Source organism: Mustela lutreola, chromosome 18 (genome assembly GCF_030435805.1).
Source record: "Mustela lutreola isolate mMusLut2 chromosome 18, mMusLut2.pri, whole genome shotgun sequence".
Lineage (NCBI taxonomy): Eukaryota > Metazoa > Chordata > Mammalia > Carnivora > Mustelidae > Mustela > Mustela lutreola.
Window position 1 is genome coordinate 19,448,676 of NC_081307.1, and position 20,718 is coordinate 19,469,393.

General features: G+C 43.6%; 1 protein-coding gene across 3 annotated transcripts in view; it reads right to left on the reverse strand.

Annotated features, from left to right (window-relative positions):
- ZDHHC2 (zinc finger DHHC-type palmitoyltransferase 2) overlaps positions 1–17,088 on the reverse strand; it is an 82,061-nt gene extending 64,973 nt beyond the window's left edge. For all 3 annotated transcript variants that reach the window (XR_009349637.1, XR_009349636.1, XM_059156035.1), the window contains exon 1: positions 16,784–17,088. Coding sequence is in view for 1 of the 3 variants with exons in the window: in XM_059156035.1 (XP_059012018.1) it covers positions 16,784–16,910 (127 nt within the window). In the remaining 2 variants the exon portion in view is untranslated. The remainder of the gene's footprint in view (positions 1–16,783) is intronic.
- Between the last annotated feature and the right edge of the window lie 3,630 nt (positions 17,089–20,718).

Here is a 20,718-nt window from a genome sequence, read left to right on the forward strand (position 1 = left end):
TCCCCAAAGTTTGGCGTTAACTGTGTTATAAACAATCTGGAGAAAGCAGTATATGGTGCATTTTTAGCTGGCAGGAATGCTACAGTTTTCTGGAGAGAGCAATGCAAAGTCGGGGAGAACAAACTGCTGCAAAACTTTTGAGTGTGAATAAGCAAAAAAAGAAAAATTCAGGTGAATTACAATGTGGGCAATTAATATGAGAAAAACTAAACAAGTGATTTCTTTTTTAACTATATTTTCTTTCCCTACCCCTTCGAGAGCTCCTCTCCTTTTCATTTCTCCCCACCTCCCCATGGCCAGTCAAGGTTCTGATAGAGCCTGGCATGTACCAGATTCTCAGCATGAGGAGCTGTGTCATTGTGGCCAGACTCTTTCCCAGGTGTTTTTATGCACTCCTCCTGCTTCCAACCCAGAATTTATATCTAACAAACTATACTGAGCTAAACTATGTGCTAGAAATGAACAAACAACCATGCAAGATGGTTGAGGATTCCCTGGAGAATGGCACAATGCAACCTCAAAGACAAAAATGAACCACAGTAAGTCAGACAATTGTAACCAAGATACAGGAAGTCTCTTATATAAGACTAGGTTATGGTCCAAAAGATTATGCAAGACATTTGTCATCTGGGCGCTTGGACCTCCCAACTGGCCAAGGAAAGCTTTTCTGATGCATAACCCACCTGAAACAATATTGCAAAATTATAAATTAACAGTGTTACACAAATCAGCTATTCTGTGAAGGCAAGGCTTTTGAATTTGCAACATCCATCCATACTCCTCTCGTCTTCTCAGCAGGCTTTTACACCTATTTTCGGCCATGAGCTCCTGGATCAGTCAGCTTGGGAAGGCACCACACTGAGTGCCTTCAACACCACACAGCCTGTTTCTCAGTTCTGGAGTCTAGAAGTCCACAGTCAAGGTGTTGGAAGCATGGATCCCTTCATAGGCCTCTTTCTCTAGCTTGTAGATGACCGTCTTCTCCCTGTATTTCACATCTTTTTATCTGTGTACACATCTGTCTACATCCACATCTCCTCCCTCTATAAGAACACCAGTCAATGTAGATAAGGACCCACCCTAATTAACTTCATTATCTTACTTAAATATTTCTTTAAAGACTCTATCTCCAACTAGAGTCACATTCTGAAGTCCCGCAGGTGAGGATTTCAAGCTATGGATTTGGGGGAGACACAGTACAGCCCATAATGCTCTCCAGAATAAGACTGGAGCTTGAGCAGGGTGAAGACCGGTAGGGGTGAGAGGGCATTTGCAGGGCTGGGGGTGGGGCAAGAGTGAGATGTCAGGGAATGAGAAAAAAAACCAAAGGAAGGGATAGTTTCATAGTTTCTTGCATGCTTACTATAGGTCGGAGATTGTGCTAAATTTTTTTCCATGTTTCTCTCTTTGAAACCTTACAGCAATCTGTAAGGGAGGTATTATTATAATTTTAAAAGTTAGGAAGACAGTCTTACAGAGGTAAAGTAACTATTCTAATGTTACTCAAGTCATAACATATGGAGCTAGGATCTAAATATAAGTCTGCCTGACTCCAAAATTCTTTCAAGGATTCCATGTGGCCTCCCGGGCTCTGCCTGCACCCCATGGGCTTCTCTGTCCAGGCAGTCATCCCTTCTTTGCTGCTCTCAAGCCCTCCTGGCCTGTTTAACACCATGCTACCCCCCCGTGACTTCTGATTCAGGATACACTGGAGAGCAGGGTTTAAAATGTCCTCTTTGTCACATCTCCTCCAGGAACTAAATGAAACATAACCTAGAAACAGATCATTTTACAAACTTTGGACACAAATTATTAAAATATTTGGTCATAATGGGGCACCTGGCTGGCTTAGGCTGTTATATGCCCAACTCTTGATTTTGGCTCAGGTCATGATCTCTGGGTCCCTGGGTCCAGCCCTGAGGTGGGCTCTGTGCTCAGCTGGGAGTGGGCTTGAGATTCTCTGACTCCTCCTTCTCCTGCCCCTCCCCTACTATCATGCTGGTGTGCTCTCTCTCTCTCTCTTAAATAAATAAATCTTTAAAAAAAAAAAATATATATATATATATATATATGGCCATATTTCAGGGCAGTACGTAGAGCTGGGCTTTCTGAGCTCTAACTTCAGTAACTGGGGAGGGAACAGAGCTTTGGGTTCCTGGGACATAAGGCAGATGAGGATACAGGAAAGATTAGTAGGAGACGGGCCAGAGGTTTGCTGACCTCCCTCCTCAGCAGTAGAGGGAAAGAAAGATCATTCTTGAGGTCAGCACTGTGCAGTGTCCACACTCCTAAGGTACATCTCACATTTGTAGAAACTGGCAATGAAGAGAGATGGAACATTCATCCATTCTGAAATCGTAATCTGAGGCTCTTACACTTACCCACATCTTCCAAGTTGGAAGTATTTTTCTCTCTCAATAACGTTTTTTTTAGCAACTTGACCAAATCGTTGTTCCAAACATCTAAAACTCTACAGAAACAGACAGTGTAAAATCCAGCTTCTCCAACTGAAAGCTGTGGAACATAAACTTAAGTCATGAAGAATGGAGAGGTCTTTCAATATGTCAGCTTTGAATGGGAGATAAAAATTGTGTCTCCTGAAGATGGTCCGCCCAAACTCCCTGCCACTTTTCCCTTGGCAAAAGGAAGGACATTCCTGAATCGTTGACTGTACTAGGCAGTGCCTTAAATAAGGAAATCTGATCTCAGGGCTGGTCTCTTGATCTTAGTGTCCTCATTTCAAAGCTTACTCACAATGGAATCCTATAATCCCCCTGTCTCAAATTAAAATAGAAGAGATTCCTGCTGCCAGCAAGCTGTGCAGGTTTCAGGGCAGATAACTTTACTCATCCCATTAGACAGAACTGTCTGGGCCCTCCCTCTTCCACACATGGCCGCAATCCACGCCAATACCTACAGTGCCTGGAGCTTTCCAAGACCAACTGCCTATCTTTCCAATTCCAGATGCCCTTCTTTCGCTTGTGCCTGGCAGGCGTGACCAACTCCTCCGAACCACGCAAGTCTGCAGTGAACCCTACATCCCAGCAAAGTTCTACCTGGTTCCCACATGACGGCTGTCCACTGTGAGGGACAAGATCAAACAGAGATTTTAGATCCTGGAAACATTTCCCTCATTAGAACCAAACTTTTAGAATCGGAAGGGCCTTAATGATTATACAATCATTTCTCTTATACTTGTATGCACATATTTCCTCATGGGTAGCAAACAAAAATGCTACTTGTATTTTGCTTATGTTAGCATTTAAAAATATGTATATGATAAGATAGAAAAAAAATTGTAGTATATTTTTCAGCGTCATTAGATCGATCTCATTATCTGGTTTACTCAGAATTATCACAGAAGACAATACCGAAGAGTGCTTTCTTTTCATTACCAAACACTGGCTGTCTGATTAAGTAGAAAAATTAATGCTTCTTATTTGCTTCTCCAAGGAAACAGACAACCTTCGAAACCTCCCTGGCTCGTGGCTCCGTGTCAAGTACTATCTGACCAGGGTACATATTACAAAGCACGTATAACACATTTAAAAAATAAACCAATATTTCTAGGTCTGTGCAAATTACTTGGCACTTAATGTAGAACCCCAGAGGAAGGTACTGTATAAAGCTGTCATTCCAACCTTCTTGTCTATGATGTTCATCAGAATAGAATTTACAGCAGTATTCCTGAAGGGATAAGCCACAAGATTTAAAATAACATTAGCACCAGCAATAATTACTGCAGTGTTGCACAGGGTCACAGTATCTATTAACACATGCGAGGGTACCAAACTGCGTATCATCCTTCAGTACTGAGTCACCGCGAAGCACTATTTTCTTTTGTAACTTAACCGTCACATATTCATGGAATAAATGCACACACACAAACTTCCTTCGATCTCAGCTTGAACGAGGGGTCTTCTACTCACATGCAACATTCAGATCCTTGCCCTATGCTGCATGTCCCACAGTGCTAACAGTCTACTGCACTGTAACGGTGGCTATGTATGGTCCCGTTGCTGCAAATTTGGTATAATCTGATATAAGCATAAACTGGCAGCCCACACACAGATGAAAAACTCACACTGCCTCTGCCGTATGATACAGTATATTACAAGAGTGCAGTATTATACAAATACCACCTAATTATACGGTAGATGTATTCATTAATGTAAGTGGGAAGTTCCAGAATTTGTGTGCAGAGTTGAGTAAGAGAGTCATCAATATTTGGACTGGGTCTCTTCCTCTGCTCATTGTATGAGCTGCTTCGTGTTTCCTGCCTGGCTCTCTCCCCAGTTGTACATACTGATTTTTGCTTCTGTTTGTAAACCATTTTCATTTACCCTAGCTCTGCAGACAATCGAACGACTTGCTATTCGTGTGTGAATCGTGCAGTCCCATACTGTGGATGGGGACCCAGTTCACGAGGAATAGCACAGGTTACTGATGCAACCACAGAACCGAGTAAGCTACCCCACTTCTCCCCACTAGCTCAGGTACCAAGTGTGTGCGCCTTCTATACTTGTTGCTCTTTAAAAAGATACAATGTCTGCCAGTGAGCAGTGGTGCTCTGTTTACTCAGGAACTGTTGAATTTTAGACTATGTACAATAGGCCAGCAACTCTTAACATTTCTGCCTCGGCGATACTTGATGGCCCGCATTTCATGAGGGACACACTTTTCAGTAATGAAGCCTGCCTCATGGGCAAAATATCAGTCATGATTCCCAGACCACCACATTTCTGCTACACCATTAAAGGACAAGATAGTTAAAAATCGCTACAGTGACATTGGGATGGCCCACCTAGATAACTCTGAAGACTTTCAAATTTGGATGTTTAACAAGGGCATATCCAGGCTTCTCTGGAATCACACTTTCAACAAAAATCAAGGTTCCAGGAAAACTGTATGGTAATCCTTAAAAAAAAAAAAAAATGAACCTACAATTATCATGTAATCCAACATCACTCTTCTGTGCACATACACCTATAAGAACTGATTCAGGGACCTAAACAGGTATCTATTTGCGCAACCACGTTCGAAGCAACATTAAAGGTGGAAACAACCGGAGCACCTGGGTGGCTCAGTGGGTTAAAGCTTCTGCCTTAGGCTTGGGTCATGATCTCAGGGTCCTGGGATCTAACCCCTCATCGGGCTCTCTGCTTGGCAGGGAGCCTGCTTCCTCCTCTCTCTCTGCCTACCTCTCTGCCTACTTGTGATCTCTCTCTCAAATAAAATAAATAAAATCTTTTGAAAACAATGTAGATGCCTGGCTAGGCTTTTCCACTGAAGTGCTTCATTCATGAGCCTTCCCAGCTTCTCAATGCCTGAGATTCAAAAGAATGGTCAAGTAAAATGACAAATTCCATTCCTTCTTGACCTTTTCAGTCAATAAGAATGAGAAGAAACTGGGAATGTAAATACGAGGAAGTCAAGGGTCTTGGATATCCACTTCATACGCATATCTGTCTGGGATTAATAGCCTTTACTCAGAGTTAAATTATGTTCAGCATGCTCTATTTGAGAAAGGTCGGGGCAAGGAAAGGGGGAGCTGAAACATTTTAGAAGACCTTTTTTTTTTTAATCTAAAAGGGATTAAAAAATGTCTGTGCTTCACAGGGAGATTTCAGTTATCTGAAAACTATTAAAACAGGGTTTGAGTACTTGGTACAGATGTATCTCACTTATTTTTAGTGATTATTTTTATATTAGTGCTAATATTTAATATATTCTAAATTATTTTTAATGCTCCTTTAAATTTTCAAATGGATTCTACAATTCATTTTATCTAAATCTTTATTATAGATGATTACATCTCAATGCCCAGAAAGGAAAAAAAAAGCATCTTCTTGTATTTGTGTATTAGTTTGCTAGGGATGCCGTAACAAAGTGCTGCTGAGTGCAGAACCTAAACAAGGAAAAATCTATTTTCTCATAGTTCTGGAAGCTGAAGTCAAGATGTTAGCAGGTTTGGTTTTTTCTGAGGTCTCTCTCCCTGGCTTATGGATGGTCATCTTCCTCCTGTGTCTTCACACGGTCTTTCTTCTCTGTCTGAATCCAAACTTCCCACAATCGTATGGTGTTAGAACCTATCCTAATGACCTAATTGTAACTTAACTGCCTCTTTAAGGTTCTATCTCTAAACACAGCCACCTTCCGAGTTACTGAGAGTTAAGGTTTCAACATGAATTTTGGGTGTGGGGGGGGGGGGGAATTCAGCCCATAACCTGAAACCATAAAAATACTACAAACTTATTCATGAACATCTGATTGATCAAATAATAAAAAAGTAAAATAGATAATGCTCTCATAAAGGATTCATATTCTCTTTTTTTTAGATTTTATTTATTTATTTGACAGAGAGGGAGAGATCGAAAGAGGGAACACAAGCAGGGGCAGTGGGAGAGACAGAAGCAGGCTTCCCGCTGAGCAGGGAGCACCGCACAGGGCTCCATCCCAAGGTCCTGGGATCATGACCTGAGCCGAAGGCAGACACTTAACGACTAAGTCACCCAGGCTCACCAGGATTCATGTTCTTGGATGCTTAAACTGTCTACTGAGCTCACAAAAGGCCCAAATAAGTTCAGCTGGCATTCCTTCGTTTAAGAAAAAGGAAATATTACGTGCTATGTGCTGTCCTCTTGTCTCAGGACTACAATGTTAATCAGACATCGTTAACCGCTCTCATGAAATTTTCTGTAGATTATCTCCGTATAATGAGAAAGTTAAGCTTGCCTAATAGAGTAAAGCCCTTTTTAATTTGGACTGAATGAGTTCAGATTTCCCAGCAATCCGCACACTGGTATACATGTTTCTTGTTGATAAACCTTTTCTGCTTGGGGTCTCAGTGTGGTCAGTAATAAAATCAAAATAAAAGTTCAATATCCACATCACTAAATTCTCAGGCCTTATTTCATTGGACATCTGAGTGTATCGGCTGATTCCTCCTTGAACCCCCTTCCTCCTCGGGCCTCAGGACACCGCATTCTCAATTTTCCTCCATTTTGTGCCGGTACCCCTCATCTCCTGACCTCTCACTGTTTTGTCTCTGCTCACTTTCCATGTATTCCTTTGGTGGGACAAATGTATCAAGCATTAATTCTTTAAATCTACTTTTATGCTGAAGACTCCCAAATGTATTCCTCCAGTCCTGACTCTTCCCCAAATGCCAAGGTTATACATGCAACTGCTCACTCAGCATGTCTATTTCAACGTCAACATACCCACGACTGATCTAAGGTCACCTCATTCTACCTGCAGCTTTTCCATCTTGGCTGATCGCCATCCTTCTGAGTGTTTAGCTCAAAAGACTGGAATCATTTTTACTTTTTTTCCTTTTCTTCACAACTCACATAAGTCTGTCTGGACATTCTGTGGTCTCTCAGAATGCATCCAGAATCCTCACTTCTACTGCCCCCATCCTGGTGTGAGATACCACTTTCCTCGCGTAGACTGATGAAATAGCCTACATTACTCAGCAGTAAGTACCATCTTTGTAAACATAAGCCACAGCATGTCCCTCTACTACTCAATATCCTGCAGCAGGTCCTCCTCTCTCCGAGCACAGCCACAATCTTCACAGGGGCCTTTAAGGCCCAATATAATCTCCGTCTTTACCAGGTCCCTGTGACCTTGTCACCGACTGCCATTGCCCTGGTTCCGTCCACTGCAGACAAAATGTTTTCCTTATCCGCCCTCCAACATGCATGCAGACTCCGGCCTCAGGAGTCTCCCTTTTAGAAGGACTTGAGATGGACCTGAGATGCATTTCTTCCCTGCATCAGCAATGGTTAACCCCCTCAGCATCTTGCTCAGATTCCAGGAGCACCCTTATTGAAAATGCAAACCTTCCACCACCCTTCCCAATCCTTTCTGCCTTGCTTTTGGTCACGGCTCTTACAAGTGATAAAAGCTACTTACCTATGTTTCTTACCTGTTCTCCCCAACCCTGCAACTAGAATGTAAACTCTAAGAGGAGTTAATATTCTTGAGTGAATGAATACATTAAAAGATTATTAAATAAATTATGGATAGTTGAAATGCACTCGATTCTTGGATTTTGTAAATATTTGTTAAAATGTGAGTTATGGGGGGGGCCTATAATGAATCCCTATTCTTTACCCTCCTCCAACTGACATCCTGCTCTCAGTTGTTAGCTTTGAGTTTGTTCTAGTCCTGGAATAGGCAGCATTTCATTACAAATATGCTATGATCAAAACCCCGACTAAGTCCAGCTGGTCTCGGTGCTTGACCCCTTCACATTAACTGACCTCCCTGGAGATGTCCTGGAGAATCACCAGTCATACCCTGTCAAGTACATAATTCTCTGACTTCCTTTCTTCCTAAAACATGTCACATGGAATTGCCGACTTAGAAATAACTTCGATCACAGATTAGCCCCTGCAATTGACAGCAGGCTTTTGACTTTAAGTTTGGGGCTTATAACTGAAATCTCTTTCATTCCCTGTAAGTGGTGTCTGGTGTCTCTCATGAGAGCTTGACATCAGCTGTGTTGGAACAGACTGCCCTTCCCACTTGTGCCCCCAATGTGAATAACATGTGCAGTATAGAGACGATATTTAAAGCCCCACCATGTTTCAGATCCCTACAAATTTGGTGAAAAGCCACATCTCACAGTGAGCTACCTGCCACTTTGAGATGACCCTTGGGCCCCCAGAAGGATCAGGGACAGATTCCTGTCTGAGTGTTAAGACACCTCATTCTCAACATACCCTTCAAATAGGCTGAAAATCCAGTTTTCACAGAATGCAATTAACACAGAGACAGAAACTTGATTTTATATCTATATAAGAAAATACATAAAACCATGATGAAGCATTTTAGTTCTCCAAATTTCACAGAATTATAAGCAAATAAATCTGTAAAGTTCTTGGAAATACACGAGCTGCTTTTTTTTTTAAACAAGGATTATATCTATTATAAGATGATCACGAAGATAAACTACCTTGAAATGACTGTATTCTTGGGATATTGGTTTTGAAGGAATTTTTTTTAAAGGTTTTTTGTCTATTGGTGCTTATTTTGCTGATGCACTTCTTTGCATCATTCTGCTCCTCCACGGTGGCAATGCTGGCAAATAAATCCAAAGAGGTCAAAGTAAGTACAAGAGGAACGCTTCACTTACACTTCATGAGAAGAGAAATCTGGGGATACCAGGGAGAAACACTGGCAACGAAATAAAACTCAATCATCTAGAAAAGCACTTCTCCTTCATTTGCATTTTTAAAATGTAATCAACAACATATCTAAAAGGAACTACTGTCAAGTACGCGTTTTAGAGTGCAGACAAGTGCTGAGACGATCAATGCAGCACATATTTTTGCTCAAGACCGCCTCCCAAATAAAAATGGGTTTTGTAACATTTCTGGCACTAATATTTCTAATTGAATTTAAAAGTCGCAGTCAGATGAAAAGTCAGATTAGGAAAAATGCTACACATATGTTTCAAAATGTGACAGAATTTTGGAAAGGAAAAACTTCCAGCAATCATAGCTCGTTACTTTATTGCTACCATATGCTTCTTAAGAAATCAGGTCACCTACCTCCTCTCTGCTGCCCTCGCCCCGCCCCTTGCCCTGCAAATTCCACCCTTTTGCACTCTCAGCGTTTGACTGAGGTAAAAATGAAGACATTACAATAAAATTACCCTCAAGGGAATTAAAAGATATCTCAACAATTTTCTAACAGACTATGAAAGAATTAATTCAATTACGTTCTACTTTTATTATTAGTTCCCTGTGGTATCTCTAAATAGTAATATAAAATCACATGGTTCCACATCATATTAAGACTGTCTTTCTAAATGATCTTTCTTTGGAATACTGTCTTCCCAAGGATCCATGCCATGTTCTAATCTATCATTTTACAAGCTAGAAACTGTATTTCTACAGTCATGACAAACAGTGCTGGAGTCACAGGGGACTCACGAACTCACCCTTCCTAGAGAAAAGAAGGCTGAGAGATGTGACACAACCATCAAAATACAAGAAATCAGCAGCATAAACTGAAAAAAATGTAAGTCATGGGTCCATTTTTTTTAGATGAAAAAGGACAAATTTTCCATCAAGATGAAAAATAAAAACAAACAAAGACATTCATGAGAATCCTCAACCATGCTAATCTGTGGGATGCGTGCGTGTCTGTGTTTGTGTGTGTGTGTGTGTGTGTGTGTGTGTTGTCTTCCTGGCACATCTTCCCACCATGGAGGCCAAAAAGATCAAACACCTGTTCTTGCTGAACCCTGTTGCCCGGGACATGGGCACAACAATGTCAGCTCAGCCAGCTGATGCTCCTGGAATCATCTTTACAAAGTCACAGAGAGGAGTGCTCTGGGATGGCCAGACACCAGAGCAGCAGCTCTTGCGAAAGACCATTCCTCTGGTATAATGTCAGCTTTACCTCATCCACCTCCTCTTGGCCTCTGCTTATTTTCTAAGCTCTGTCTTCTAGTCTTTCCGTAGATTCGATAAGTTGTTTTCAGGAAGTTCGCTCCTTCCTCAATTTCACCCACCAAATCACAGACCCTGGGCTGGGAGCAAAGTAAAAGCTGCCCTGGCATCGGGTACAAAAGGAGGGAACAGAACAACCACCTAGTTCATAGCAGGAGCAAAAATTGCTGGTTGTAATCTTACTCTGAGATATTTACATGTGGTATGATTTATAACATAATTAGAAATTCATTACTCCTGAAGTGCTCTCCATCAGCTTTTTTTTTTTTTTTTTAACCTACTTCATTGATTATTCTTTTATGCCGGTCCAACAACCAATTCACAGGCTCCTAGGAGTGGGTATTTTGTTTTCCATTTAGGCTTTCCTGCCTCTGTGCTGTGGGAGTGGCATTCTGAAAGGAAACAACCCCCTCTCCTTATGCCAAAGTCAGAGAGAAGGTTTCAAGGTTTCCCCCCCCACCCCTCCGGAGGTAATTTTTTTCTTAGCTAATAGGAAAAGATCTCCATTAAGTTTTCCTCTAAATCACCTCTGTGGAGTAAAGTGCCTGGCGCAAAACAGGATTCAATAAATGCTTTTGAATGAACGTTCCTCAAACCCTTCTGAAGCTGACTTCTTCCTAACCTTGTGGAAATGCACCATCTCTAGAGACAATTAATTATCGTGATTTAAGAAACCATCCCTTTGGTTTCTGTTTAATTACTGGAAACACTGGAGCCCATATTTAACCTAATGGCATGGATGACATTCTCAGTACGCGTTGGAAACGAAGCTTTCTATAACGAGCCTTAGTTTAAATTGAGTTTTTACTACAGGATTCTGTTCTTTTGCTTATTTACATTATCCGAGGACATGTTCTTACATTAAAAATGGATTGAATAAGACTTGCCAAAAATCACAATGAGATCAATTCATTCAATAATTATGGAGCTCCTCTGCATGCTAAGAACTGTGATGATTGTTTGTTGTCTCTATTCTATAAGATATGTTATCTCTAATAGGATGTAATAGCAAATGGTAATGCTGCATTGTCCAATACATCAAAAGAAAAAGAATTCTCTGACGCACTAAATGGAACCAAGAAAGCATTAAGCAGAGTCTTCTCTCCTCCTGCTTTCTCAGGGACCATTTATATTAAAGTCAAACGGTAGACAGCACAGATCAAAATTTGAAGCACATCCTATCCTATACATTTGGGTTAGAGTTGATGAAATGTTGAGTTTTTTATGCCTCTTTCATATAATTTAAAATCTTCAAAATATTTGAGAACGTCAAAAAGTCCATTTCAGCAAGAAATGATTTCTTAGTCATTTAGGCATTAAACATTTATATCAGTTTTCTATGTATGTACCTTCTATGTCATTTAAAATTATTTTAATTATTATGGATAGTAACACTTGTATTCCCAAGATCATCTGTCTGCAGTTTTTTCAAAAGAAGCTTTAATTTCCTGGAAAATTTTTTTTAAAGATTTTTTATTTATTTATTTGACAGAGAGAGATCACAAGCAGGCAGAGAGGCAGGCAGAGAGAGAGAGAGAAGGAAGCAGGCTCCCCGCTGAGCAGAGAGCCCGATGCGGGGCTCGATCCCAGGACCCTGGGATCATGACCCAAGCCAAAGGCAGTGGCTTAACCCACTGAGCCACCCAGGGGCCCCTCCTGGAAATTTTTTTAAATGATAGTTTACCAATAACAAGAACACACTTCCATCTCTGTCCAGTTCAAATTTAATTCGTGATGGAAGTTAATTTAGAGCCCTGTTAGTCTCCATCCTTGAACTTGAATTAATGGTGGATCATTGCTTAACAGTATCCTAGTATGAGATGTTACATATTCTATCCTTATGTCTGTTTAAAAGAAGGAAAGCATAACTGTATCTCTCCCAAATTGATCTCAAAGTACGTACACTAGCTCATTTAGCTCTTGAACATCTTCAAAAATCACTGTGTAATGTAAGAGGCGGCAATCATTTCTGAGGATTGTTTATTAATAAAGATTTACAAACCTGTGTGTATACACCCCATATTCTAAGGGGCTCACTTCTTAACATATTCCTGAGTCAGCAATCTACTGCCTAAGGGCCAAGTCAGGCCTGCCCACTATTTTTGTAAATAAACTTTCCTTGGAACTCCGCCACAACCACCTGTTAAGGCACTATCTATCACTGCCTTTTTGCTACAGCAGCAAAGTTGAGTGGTGGTAACTAGGTGGCCCAGACTATAAATCATTCTAAAACTCTGAAATCATTTTGTAAAAGCTGTTGCCTCACTTTCGGTGCTGGGTCCACCCATATTCAGCAACAACAAAATTTAATAGACTTGCTAAATAGTCCCAGTGGACTCGAGAGAGCTGGGGGAGGGCACTGTAGGGAAGGGGGGACAGACGTTTTAACATTCGTACCACAGCAGCTGAAGTCACGGCTTTGCTGGTTAATTTGGAGAACGGACACAGAGCTTGATCATTCACCTTCCTCTACAAAGGCAGGAGGGGGTTGGTCTAGATAATCCCTAAGCTTGTCAAGCTTCATGGTTGCTTCAAATGACTTAAGGAAAGCCATAAGCAAACTCAGAACCATGTGAGCACACAACCGGAGAGGAACTGTTTCGCGGCACCTGCTTAAAGTGAGGGCGGAGAAGTAGTATGGTTTGGAGCCACGGAAGCCAAAATGGTAGAATGAGGCTATGTGGAGTTTTCCTGTACTGTTCTTGAGACTTTTAAATTTGAAAAGATAACAAAATAAAAAGGTAGAAAAAAAGTTAAAACAACTTTGAATGTTAGCGCGTAAACGGGAAAACTTCAGTTACTTCCTCAACAAGCAAAGTTAACAAGGTCACTGCCCTTAATGAGTTTGTAAAACCTATAAACCACGTTGAATATGTCCACTGAACCAACCACGGCTGAGAGTGCAGACTGGCCTTATTCCAGTTCAGCATCCCAAAGCACCACCTCACAAATTTTACCCTTTGAACTTATCTAATTCAAATTAACTAAAGGGGTGAAAAGACAGATGAGACCCAAAAGAAGCTGGGCGGAGAGAGCAGGAGGAGAGAGAGGGAAGGCAGGAGGGACAAATAATATGAATAAAAAAAATCATAGCTAATCAACAAACTATATCATGTTCTGAACTGTTCACAAGTATTAGCAGAACTCCTCCATATTTTCTTGGGTAGACTGGAAAGATACTTAACCAAAACCCTTGACTCTCATACAACATATAGGTGTATCCCATATATTTTTATATACACATATTCCAAGAAGAGATATGACTTTATAATTTCATAAAACACAACCACTAAGCAAACATCATGCTAACCAAAAAAGTGCCTAGAGAGCCACACACATTCACATTGTTAAATATAGAAACTAACTGTAATGAGAATCATTATCTCCAGTTTCCAAGGATACCGGGATAAGCACTACTCCTAAATTGCAGTTCATTCAGCAAAGGGCACAAAGTAATTTATATTCAGGGTCATCCTCCGCTGACAGCAGATGTAAAAGGAGGACTAGGGTAAATCACCCTGTTTATTTTATTCTATTACCTATTTCAGTTTCCAGTCACCACCACCCTCTGGTCCCAACCCTGGCCAGTGTTGTATAGGTGAAATTTGGAAAATCTGATTGTAAATAGCAACTTCTAACAGAAAAGGAATCCACAAAGGACAGGGCAGTCTGAGATGTGATTAATGCTGCTGGGGGGGGGGGGGGGGTTGGCTAGTCATGGGGGTGGAGGTAGGGAAGGTTGCTTTGTTTATGACAAGTAGAGGAGGCTGGTTGTGTATCTGTCATACTAGCCGCCATCTTTCCCAGGGCTTATAAAGGAACTGCACAGTTAATTTCAACTTCCTACTCAACCAAGGCTATCTATCCACACTATTAGAGCTTCCCACCCCTAAACTGCCATAGTTTCTAGAATGAAATTTATTTTTAATTTGTTCTGTTTCCTAGACGCTACAATCTAGACTTTCATATGATTACTATTTGTTTCTACAGTAATAAAAATATAAAAATTACTTTCTGACAAAAGCAGAGTTATTGCCTCTGCATCTTCTGTTTTTTTCAGGACCATTTCTAGATTGCTTTCAACATGACAGGCGTCTTACCAGGCCAGGCAGGGGGTGACAAGAGGTGATACAAGACTTCACTTTTTATTTATTTATTCTTTTTTAAGGATTTTATCTATTTATTTGAGAAAGAGAATGAGAGGAGAGAGCATGGGGGGGGAGAGGTCAGAGGGAGAAGCAGACCCTCCCGCAGAGCGGGAGCCCTATGTGGGACTAAACCCTAGGACTCTAGGATCATGACCTGAACCAAAGGCAGCTGCTTAACCAACTGAGCCACCCAGGCACCCCAAGACTTCACTTTTGATCAGAGGTAAATAATAACAGGCCATGTCACTTAGGCAGTTTAAAAAGAGTCCAAATTTCACTTACTAAAATGGGGATATAAATTTCATGGATACATGAGATTTACCTTAAATTTCCGGACTGTATATATAAAAATATGACCCCGAGAGAACTATTATTTTCTATTTATTCTTCCCCTATGACCTATCTATCCAGTACAGTAAGACCTCCCATGTCTCACATTAGCCAGGACAGAGGGAGTTGCAAGGAAAAAAAGCTCTGCCTGCCTTCATATGCTTCCTCCTGGTAGACATGAAACAGTGTATCAGCCCAAGCTTCTAGTTACAATAATTGAAACTGTTCACTGCTTTAAAGAGGGCAAACCAATGCAATGCAATGAAGGTTTCTAGTAGTTATGTAACCTATAGAGCATATCTCAATCAGACAAGCTGTTTTGATAATAACAATTAATACAAAAATTAAACATGTTCCTGAAAACCTTTTTTCTATACATTTTGGATGACTTGAATATAACATATTTAGATATTGCATCTTGACGATTTTAGTGCAACCCAACCCTATTCTAAAACAGATTCACTTCTTTTGTCCTGAAATCATGTCTAAATTCAATAATATCACACTTAAATACGGTATCTTAGTCTCAATTCTCTTGAAAGTTATGTCAGTAATTACTTGGAGGTATTATTGTGATACCTGTTTCTTATAAGGAGCAACATTTGGAGGTAAGACGGTTTCAGACAAGATTCTATGTCTGAGTCCTGAAGTTCTGAAATTCTTTGATTGATAAGGTTCAACTAAACCCGACACTGTTTAATCTCTATTCCTGTCCCACCCAAAACTGGAGCTGGGTACCACAAAAACATAGACACCTTCTCAGGTGAAACACCAGACACAAAAAGCAATCAGAAATCACTGGCAAAAGGGTCATCTTCTGTTTTAACACGGTTTCTGATAGCACAGGTCAGCTTTCACAAACCTCTGAAGGTAGAAGCCTGCTTACATTCAGGAACAGAACTGTATTCCCTATTGTGCATACTGAACTTTTATTTTCTTCTTCTTCTATCTTTAGCATTGACAGTACCCTACCCACCAATTCAGGAGCCTAAAACTTGGACTTGAGCCACTTGGCTCTCTGGATGAAAAACAAAAAAACAAAAAAACAAAAACCCCCCAAACCTCGGAGAGTCACTTTTTTCCCCCTCTAGTATTGCAACGTCTAAATGATAGTCCTGCATATTGCATGTCTTTGGAAAAGACTTTCTAATAGCTCACCCACCTTCACCTCTTTTTAACTAGAAAGTGTACAACTGGCAATCCCCAAATCATCAAGGCAGCAGAAACGCCCCACAGCGCTGTCACAAATTTTCAAGAAGTGGATTAAGGACAACCAGCGAAAGATAGCCCTGACACCGAAGGCCGAGGCCACCATCCCCCCCGCGCGGGTCTGGCGCAGCTCGAATCCTGGGCCCAGCCTGGAACCCTCCAGCTCCCACCGCAGCCTCCCCGGGCCTCACTTCCCCTCGGAGGCTGCCGGCGGCGGAGACAGTAGTTCTCGCAGGTGCGGTCCAGCCGAGGTAGGGGGTGTGGCTGGGGTGGCGGTGGATAGCGGAAGGCGGAGGGGCGGCTGGGCTGCGTACTCGATGGAGTAGAGGTGACCGTAACCCGAGTTGTAAGGGGGAGGCAAGGGAGTGTGAGTGGAGGGAGGCTGCCCGGAGGCTGTTTTCGGCCGCGGCGGCAGCGGACGCGAAGCCGCCCGGCAGCACGGGGGGCGCAAGGGGGTCTCCGGGGTGGGGAGGGTGGAAGCGCCGCTGGTGCGGCGGGCGCTCGGCGTCCCGGGACTGTCGAGGGGGCTGCGTAGGGGGCGGGGGGCGAGCGGAGAGGCTGCGGACAGGTGCATGCCCTCCCTCCCGGGGGCCGGCGGGGTCGGTGGCGGGCGCGGCGCGCACTCACCTATGCACAGCTGGATGGCGTAGGCGTAGTAGGACCAGCCGAGCAGAAGGCTGATGAACACCACCGGGATCCAGTAGAGCACCCGCCGGCACCGCCGCCTGACGCTGCCCGGGCCCGAGGGCGCCATCTTCCAGCCGCATCCACCTGCCCAGCTCCTCCGTCGCCGCCGCCCGCGGGCCTGGCTCCGGGGCGGGCTGGCCGCGCCCCGCACCCCCGGCGGGACAGACCCGGGGGCGGCGGCCGGTTGCGCTGCGGCCACTGCCGCCGCCGTGGCGCTAACTCCCCATCCCGCAGCCCCAAGCCAGCGCCGCGGACTCCCCGCTCCTCAGCCCGGTGGAGTCGGCGGCAGCGCTAGGAGAGCGAGGAGGAGGAGGAGGAGGACGAAGAGCGGGAGGTGGGGGAGGAGGAAGAGGAGGGGGAGGATCGAGAGGAGGAGGCGGGAGCCTCCGCCCCGCCCCCGCGCGTCCCCGCCCCTCCGGCCTCCGGCCGCCTCCACCCGCGCGGCCCGCTGCGCCCCGGGGCGGGCTTTGTGGACACTCCCGGCGTCCGCCCAGCACCCCGGGACCCCACCTGACCCCGCGCCCCCTCGCCGCTGGGTATCTCAGGGGCGCCCGAGGTGGGAGGGAAGGGGCCCACCTTGGCCCTTCCGCCTCCCGGGTGGAAGCGGGACTCGGGGTAAAGTGGAGGAGGCGGGCGCGGCGGCTCGGGACGGTGGCGCTCGCTCCGGGCGTCGGGCGGGGGGCGCCCCCTACGCACACACCAAGCCCTCGCCGTCGCCCGCAACTCGGAGCCGTCCCGGAGCGGCAGCGGCCGCGCTTCGCGCAGAGACGCACGCCGGGGAGGCCGGGGGAAGCCGGCCTGGGGCGCACAGGACCCCCCGCCTGCCGAGGCAGGTGGGGAGCGACACCCCGACAGATGCGCCACTACAGAGTCTTCAGGCGCTGAGGCAGTGTCCCCGCCTCCACCTTGGAAAATTCTCGCTACCAACTTGTGGGTCCTTGTAAACAGGCAGAGGACAGCAAGGGCGGGCCCGGTTTCCCAGACCTTACATTGTCGTGTTTGGGCGACGAAGCCTACTTTGCTCCACGTTTTTTTTTTTTTTTGGGGGGGGGGTGGTGTGAGTGGCAATGAACCACTCAGAAGGGTTGTGTCTTCTGGCGTGGACGGGGACTGTGGAAGGAGGAAGCAGCTCTGTGATTGTGACTCCAGAGATTTCCGGAGTTGGAATCACAGATGACTTGCTCTGAGAACTTGAACTCCTTTGTCAGGTGACTCGGTGACCATACATGACCGCTCCCTGACAGGAGTCCGGGGCTCCTCCCGGGCGCTCCTCCCAGCCCATGCTTCCCCACCAGGTGTTCTTTTGTGGCGGCAATTCTAAATTTAGCGTGTAGCTGGTTCCAAAGTGGTTGCTGAAAATCCGGGGCGGGGGCGGGAGGGTAGGAAGAATTCTAGAGGTAGTTCGGCCAAAGCCCTGGTTTTATGATCCATGAAATGGAAAAAAATACAAATGCTTTTGAGATCGTTTCCTTTTTCCCTTCATGTGATGATGAACGCACTGGCTTCCAATGGAAGCACCTCAATAAATGTACTGTATCTGAATTATATACATAATTACCATGTATAGTGTGCTCCGTTTCACTTAACATTAATGAGTGTATGTGGTCACACCACACAGCAACCATATTGAAAGGAAAAAAAAGGTACTGAGTGGCATAAATTCAAAGAAATCTAAGCGCTTATGTCTTTGAGATTATCTTTCTGTCGACTAGATTAAAAGCAAGCTAATCTCCCCTGAAGTAGCTACTCTGTGACACAAACGCATCAAACCTCTTCCCACTTCTATTAAAAAATGCATAGAAGATGCCAGGCAAATTTCTGTGGGTTGTTAAGTAATTGAAACGAGAATATTTCTGTCCCAGTAAACCATTTTATTTTGGTGCAGAAACTTACTCTTCACTTGATATCCTGTAGGGTAGATTAGTATAAAAACACAACTTCCCTGGAATCGTCAACTTTTCCCATGAATATCAACCTTATGCTCCCAACCAGAAGAATCTAAAAACAAGAAATAAAAGTCTGTACTGACATACTCCCACAGAGTAGCAAATCGGTGATGGAAAGTCATTGACGACTACTAAAGTATGAAAAGCGAAGTCGCATTTCCCAAAATGGAAACGCTGGAATAGAGTGCAAAGCGTGCCAGTGTCGTGTAGGTAGCACAGGCTCCTCTCTTCTGAAAGTCTTACCAAGGCCTTCCGTTGGAAATGGAATAGCATTATACAGTTGCCACATCTTTGATCCTTTCGGAAGAATACACAGGTGTAACATTTCGAAGGAGACTACATTGTTACTACTTACCTAAAATGTTGGGTTCACACTTGTAATAAACATTTGTGGAATAACTGCATTAGCCATTTTAAGAGTACTAATATGATTGAGTTTGTCAAGTTTATCACTCTTATCTTGGGGGGAAAAAAAAAAAAAGATATTCCTAGCTCAGGAAAAATCACTTCCAAAGCTGCAAGATGACAAGACTTATCTCTGCCTAGGCTCTAATTAGGCAGGCATAGGTATGCATGCACAAATGCAAGCTCCTTGGTGAGTAGCCAGTCTCTAGCTATTAGGCTCTGATGAGAGTGGAGATTAACTAATTTTAGAATAGAAAGATTCTTTTTTTTCCTTTGCCTTATTTAAGACTGTATATCAACAGGAAAACAATTTGAAGGTCATAGACAATTAAGAAATTTCACTAGAGTCTTTTTTTTTTTTTTTGAGAGAGAAGAGAGAGCATGTGCATAAGGAGGGGAGGATAGGTGAGGCATGTGGGGGGGGGGTGAGGGGAGAGGAGAGAGAGGGGGAGAATCCCAAGCAGGCTCCATGCCCCAGCTCAGAGCCCAATATAGGGCTTGATGTCAGAACCCTGAGATCATGACCTGAGCCCAAACCAAGAGTCCGACATTTAACCGACTGAGGCACCCAGGTGCCCCAAGACTTATTCTTTAGCTAGACGTACAGTAGATCCAACTCACAAATTTTAGGTACTCAATAATTACATCAAACTGTGAATTTTATATAGTAATTTTGATAAAACTGCTATGGCCATTTATGAAAAAAGAGTAGCCACAGCTAAAGAGGGAGAGGGCCACAGTAAGGGAAAGTGGATGGCCAGGCAGGCAGGGGGCCAAAGGGGGCATCCAAGAAGAGGAGAATAGACCCCCTATCTGGCTTACCCAGACCCTAAGAACGGTCATTCCATCCTTAACAGGCCTCTGTCTGGAAGCTCCACCCACTTAGTAGTTGATCAAAGTCATTCACCTCCAAAGTTTCAAAACCCCTGTTATCAGACCCTCTTCCCACAAAGGAAACTTGATTTTGTCTTCTCTGTCCAGTCAAGATCTACTTCGAACCATTCCCCCAGACTCTTTAGTCCCCAGATTTCAGATCTATTCTGTCATCATGACTAATTCTCCAAATCTTCTTCCTTCTTCCAGATCCAAATTAAAACTCTTACTTCCTTCCTTTCATGGTGTGAGTCCAGAATAACATGGCAACCAAGCCCGGGGAGCCATGGACCTACCCTATCTCTAGGACCTCCATTCAATCCGCCTTATGTCACGTTTTCAGTCAAACCGCCTACCAGAACCTTTATTAGGTCACTTGCTTGATAGTTTCTCGTTCCTTTTAAAAGTGTTCTTAGAGGGAAATATTGCATCTTTGAAGCGTAAGGTCAATTTTATTACTCCCAGCTATGTGAGAAATTGATTATATTGATGTTGCTATTAGGGTATAGTATGTGACAAATACTGCCTTCTAAATTTACAAGGGCAGAAAGGAATGAAAATGAGATCTGGTCGTACTTTTACTTATGATTCACCCATCCTTCCTAGAATGGTCTGCAAAAATATGAATAATCCTTTTTCAATGTTTTCTTA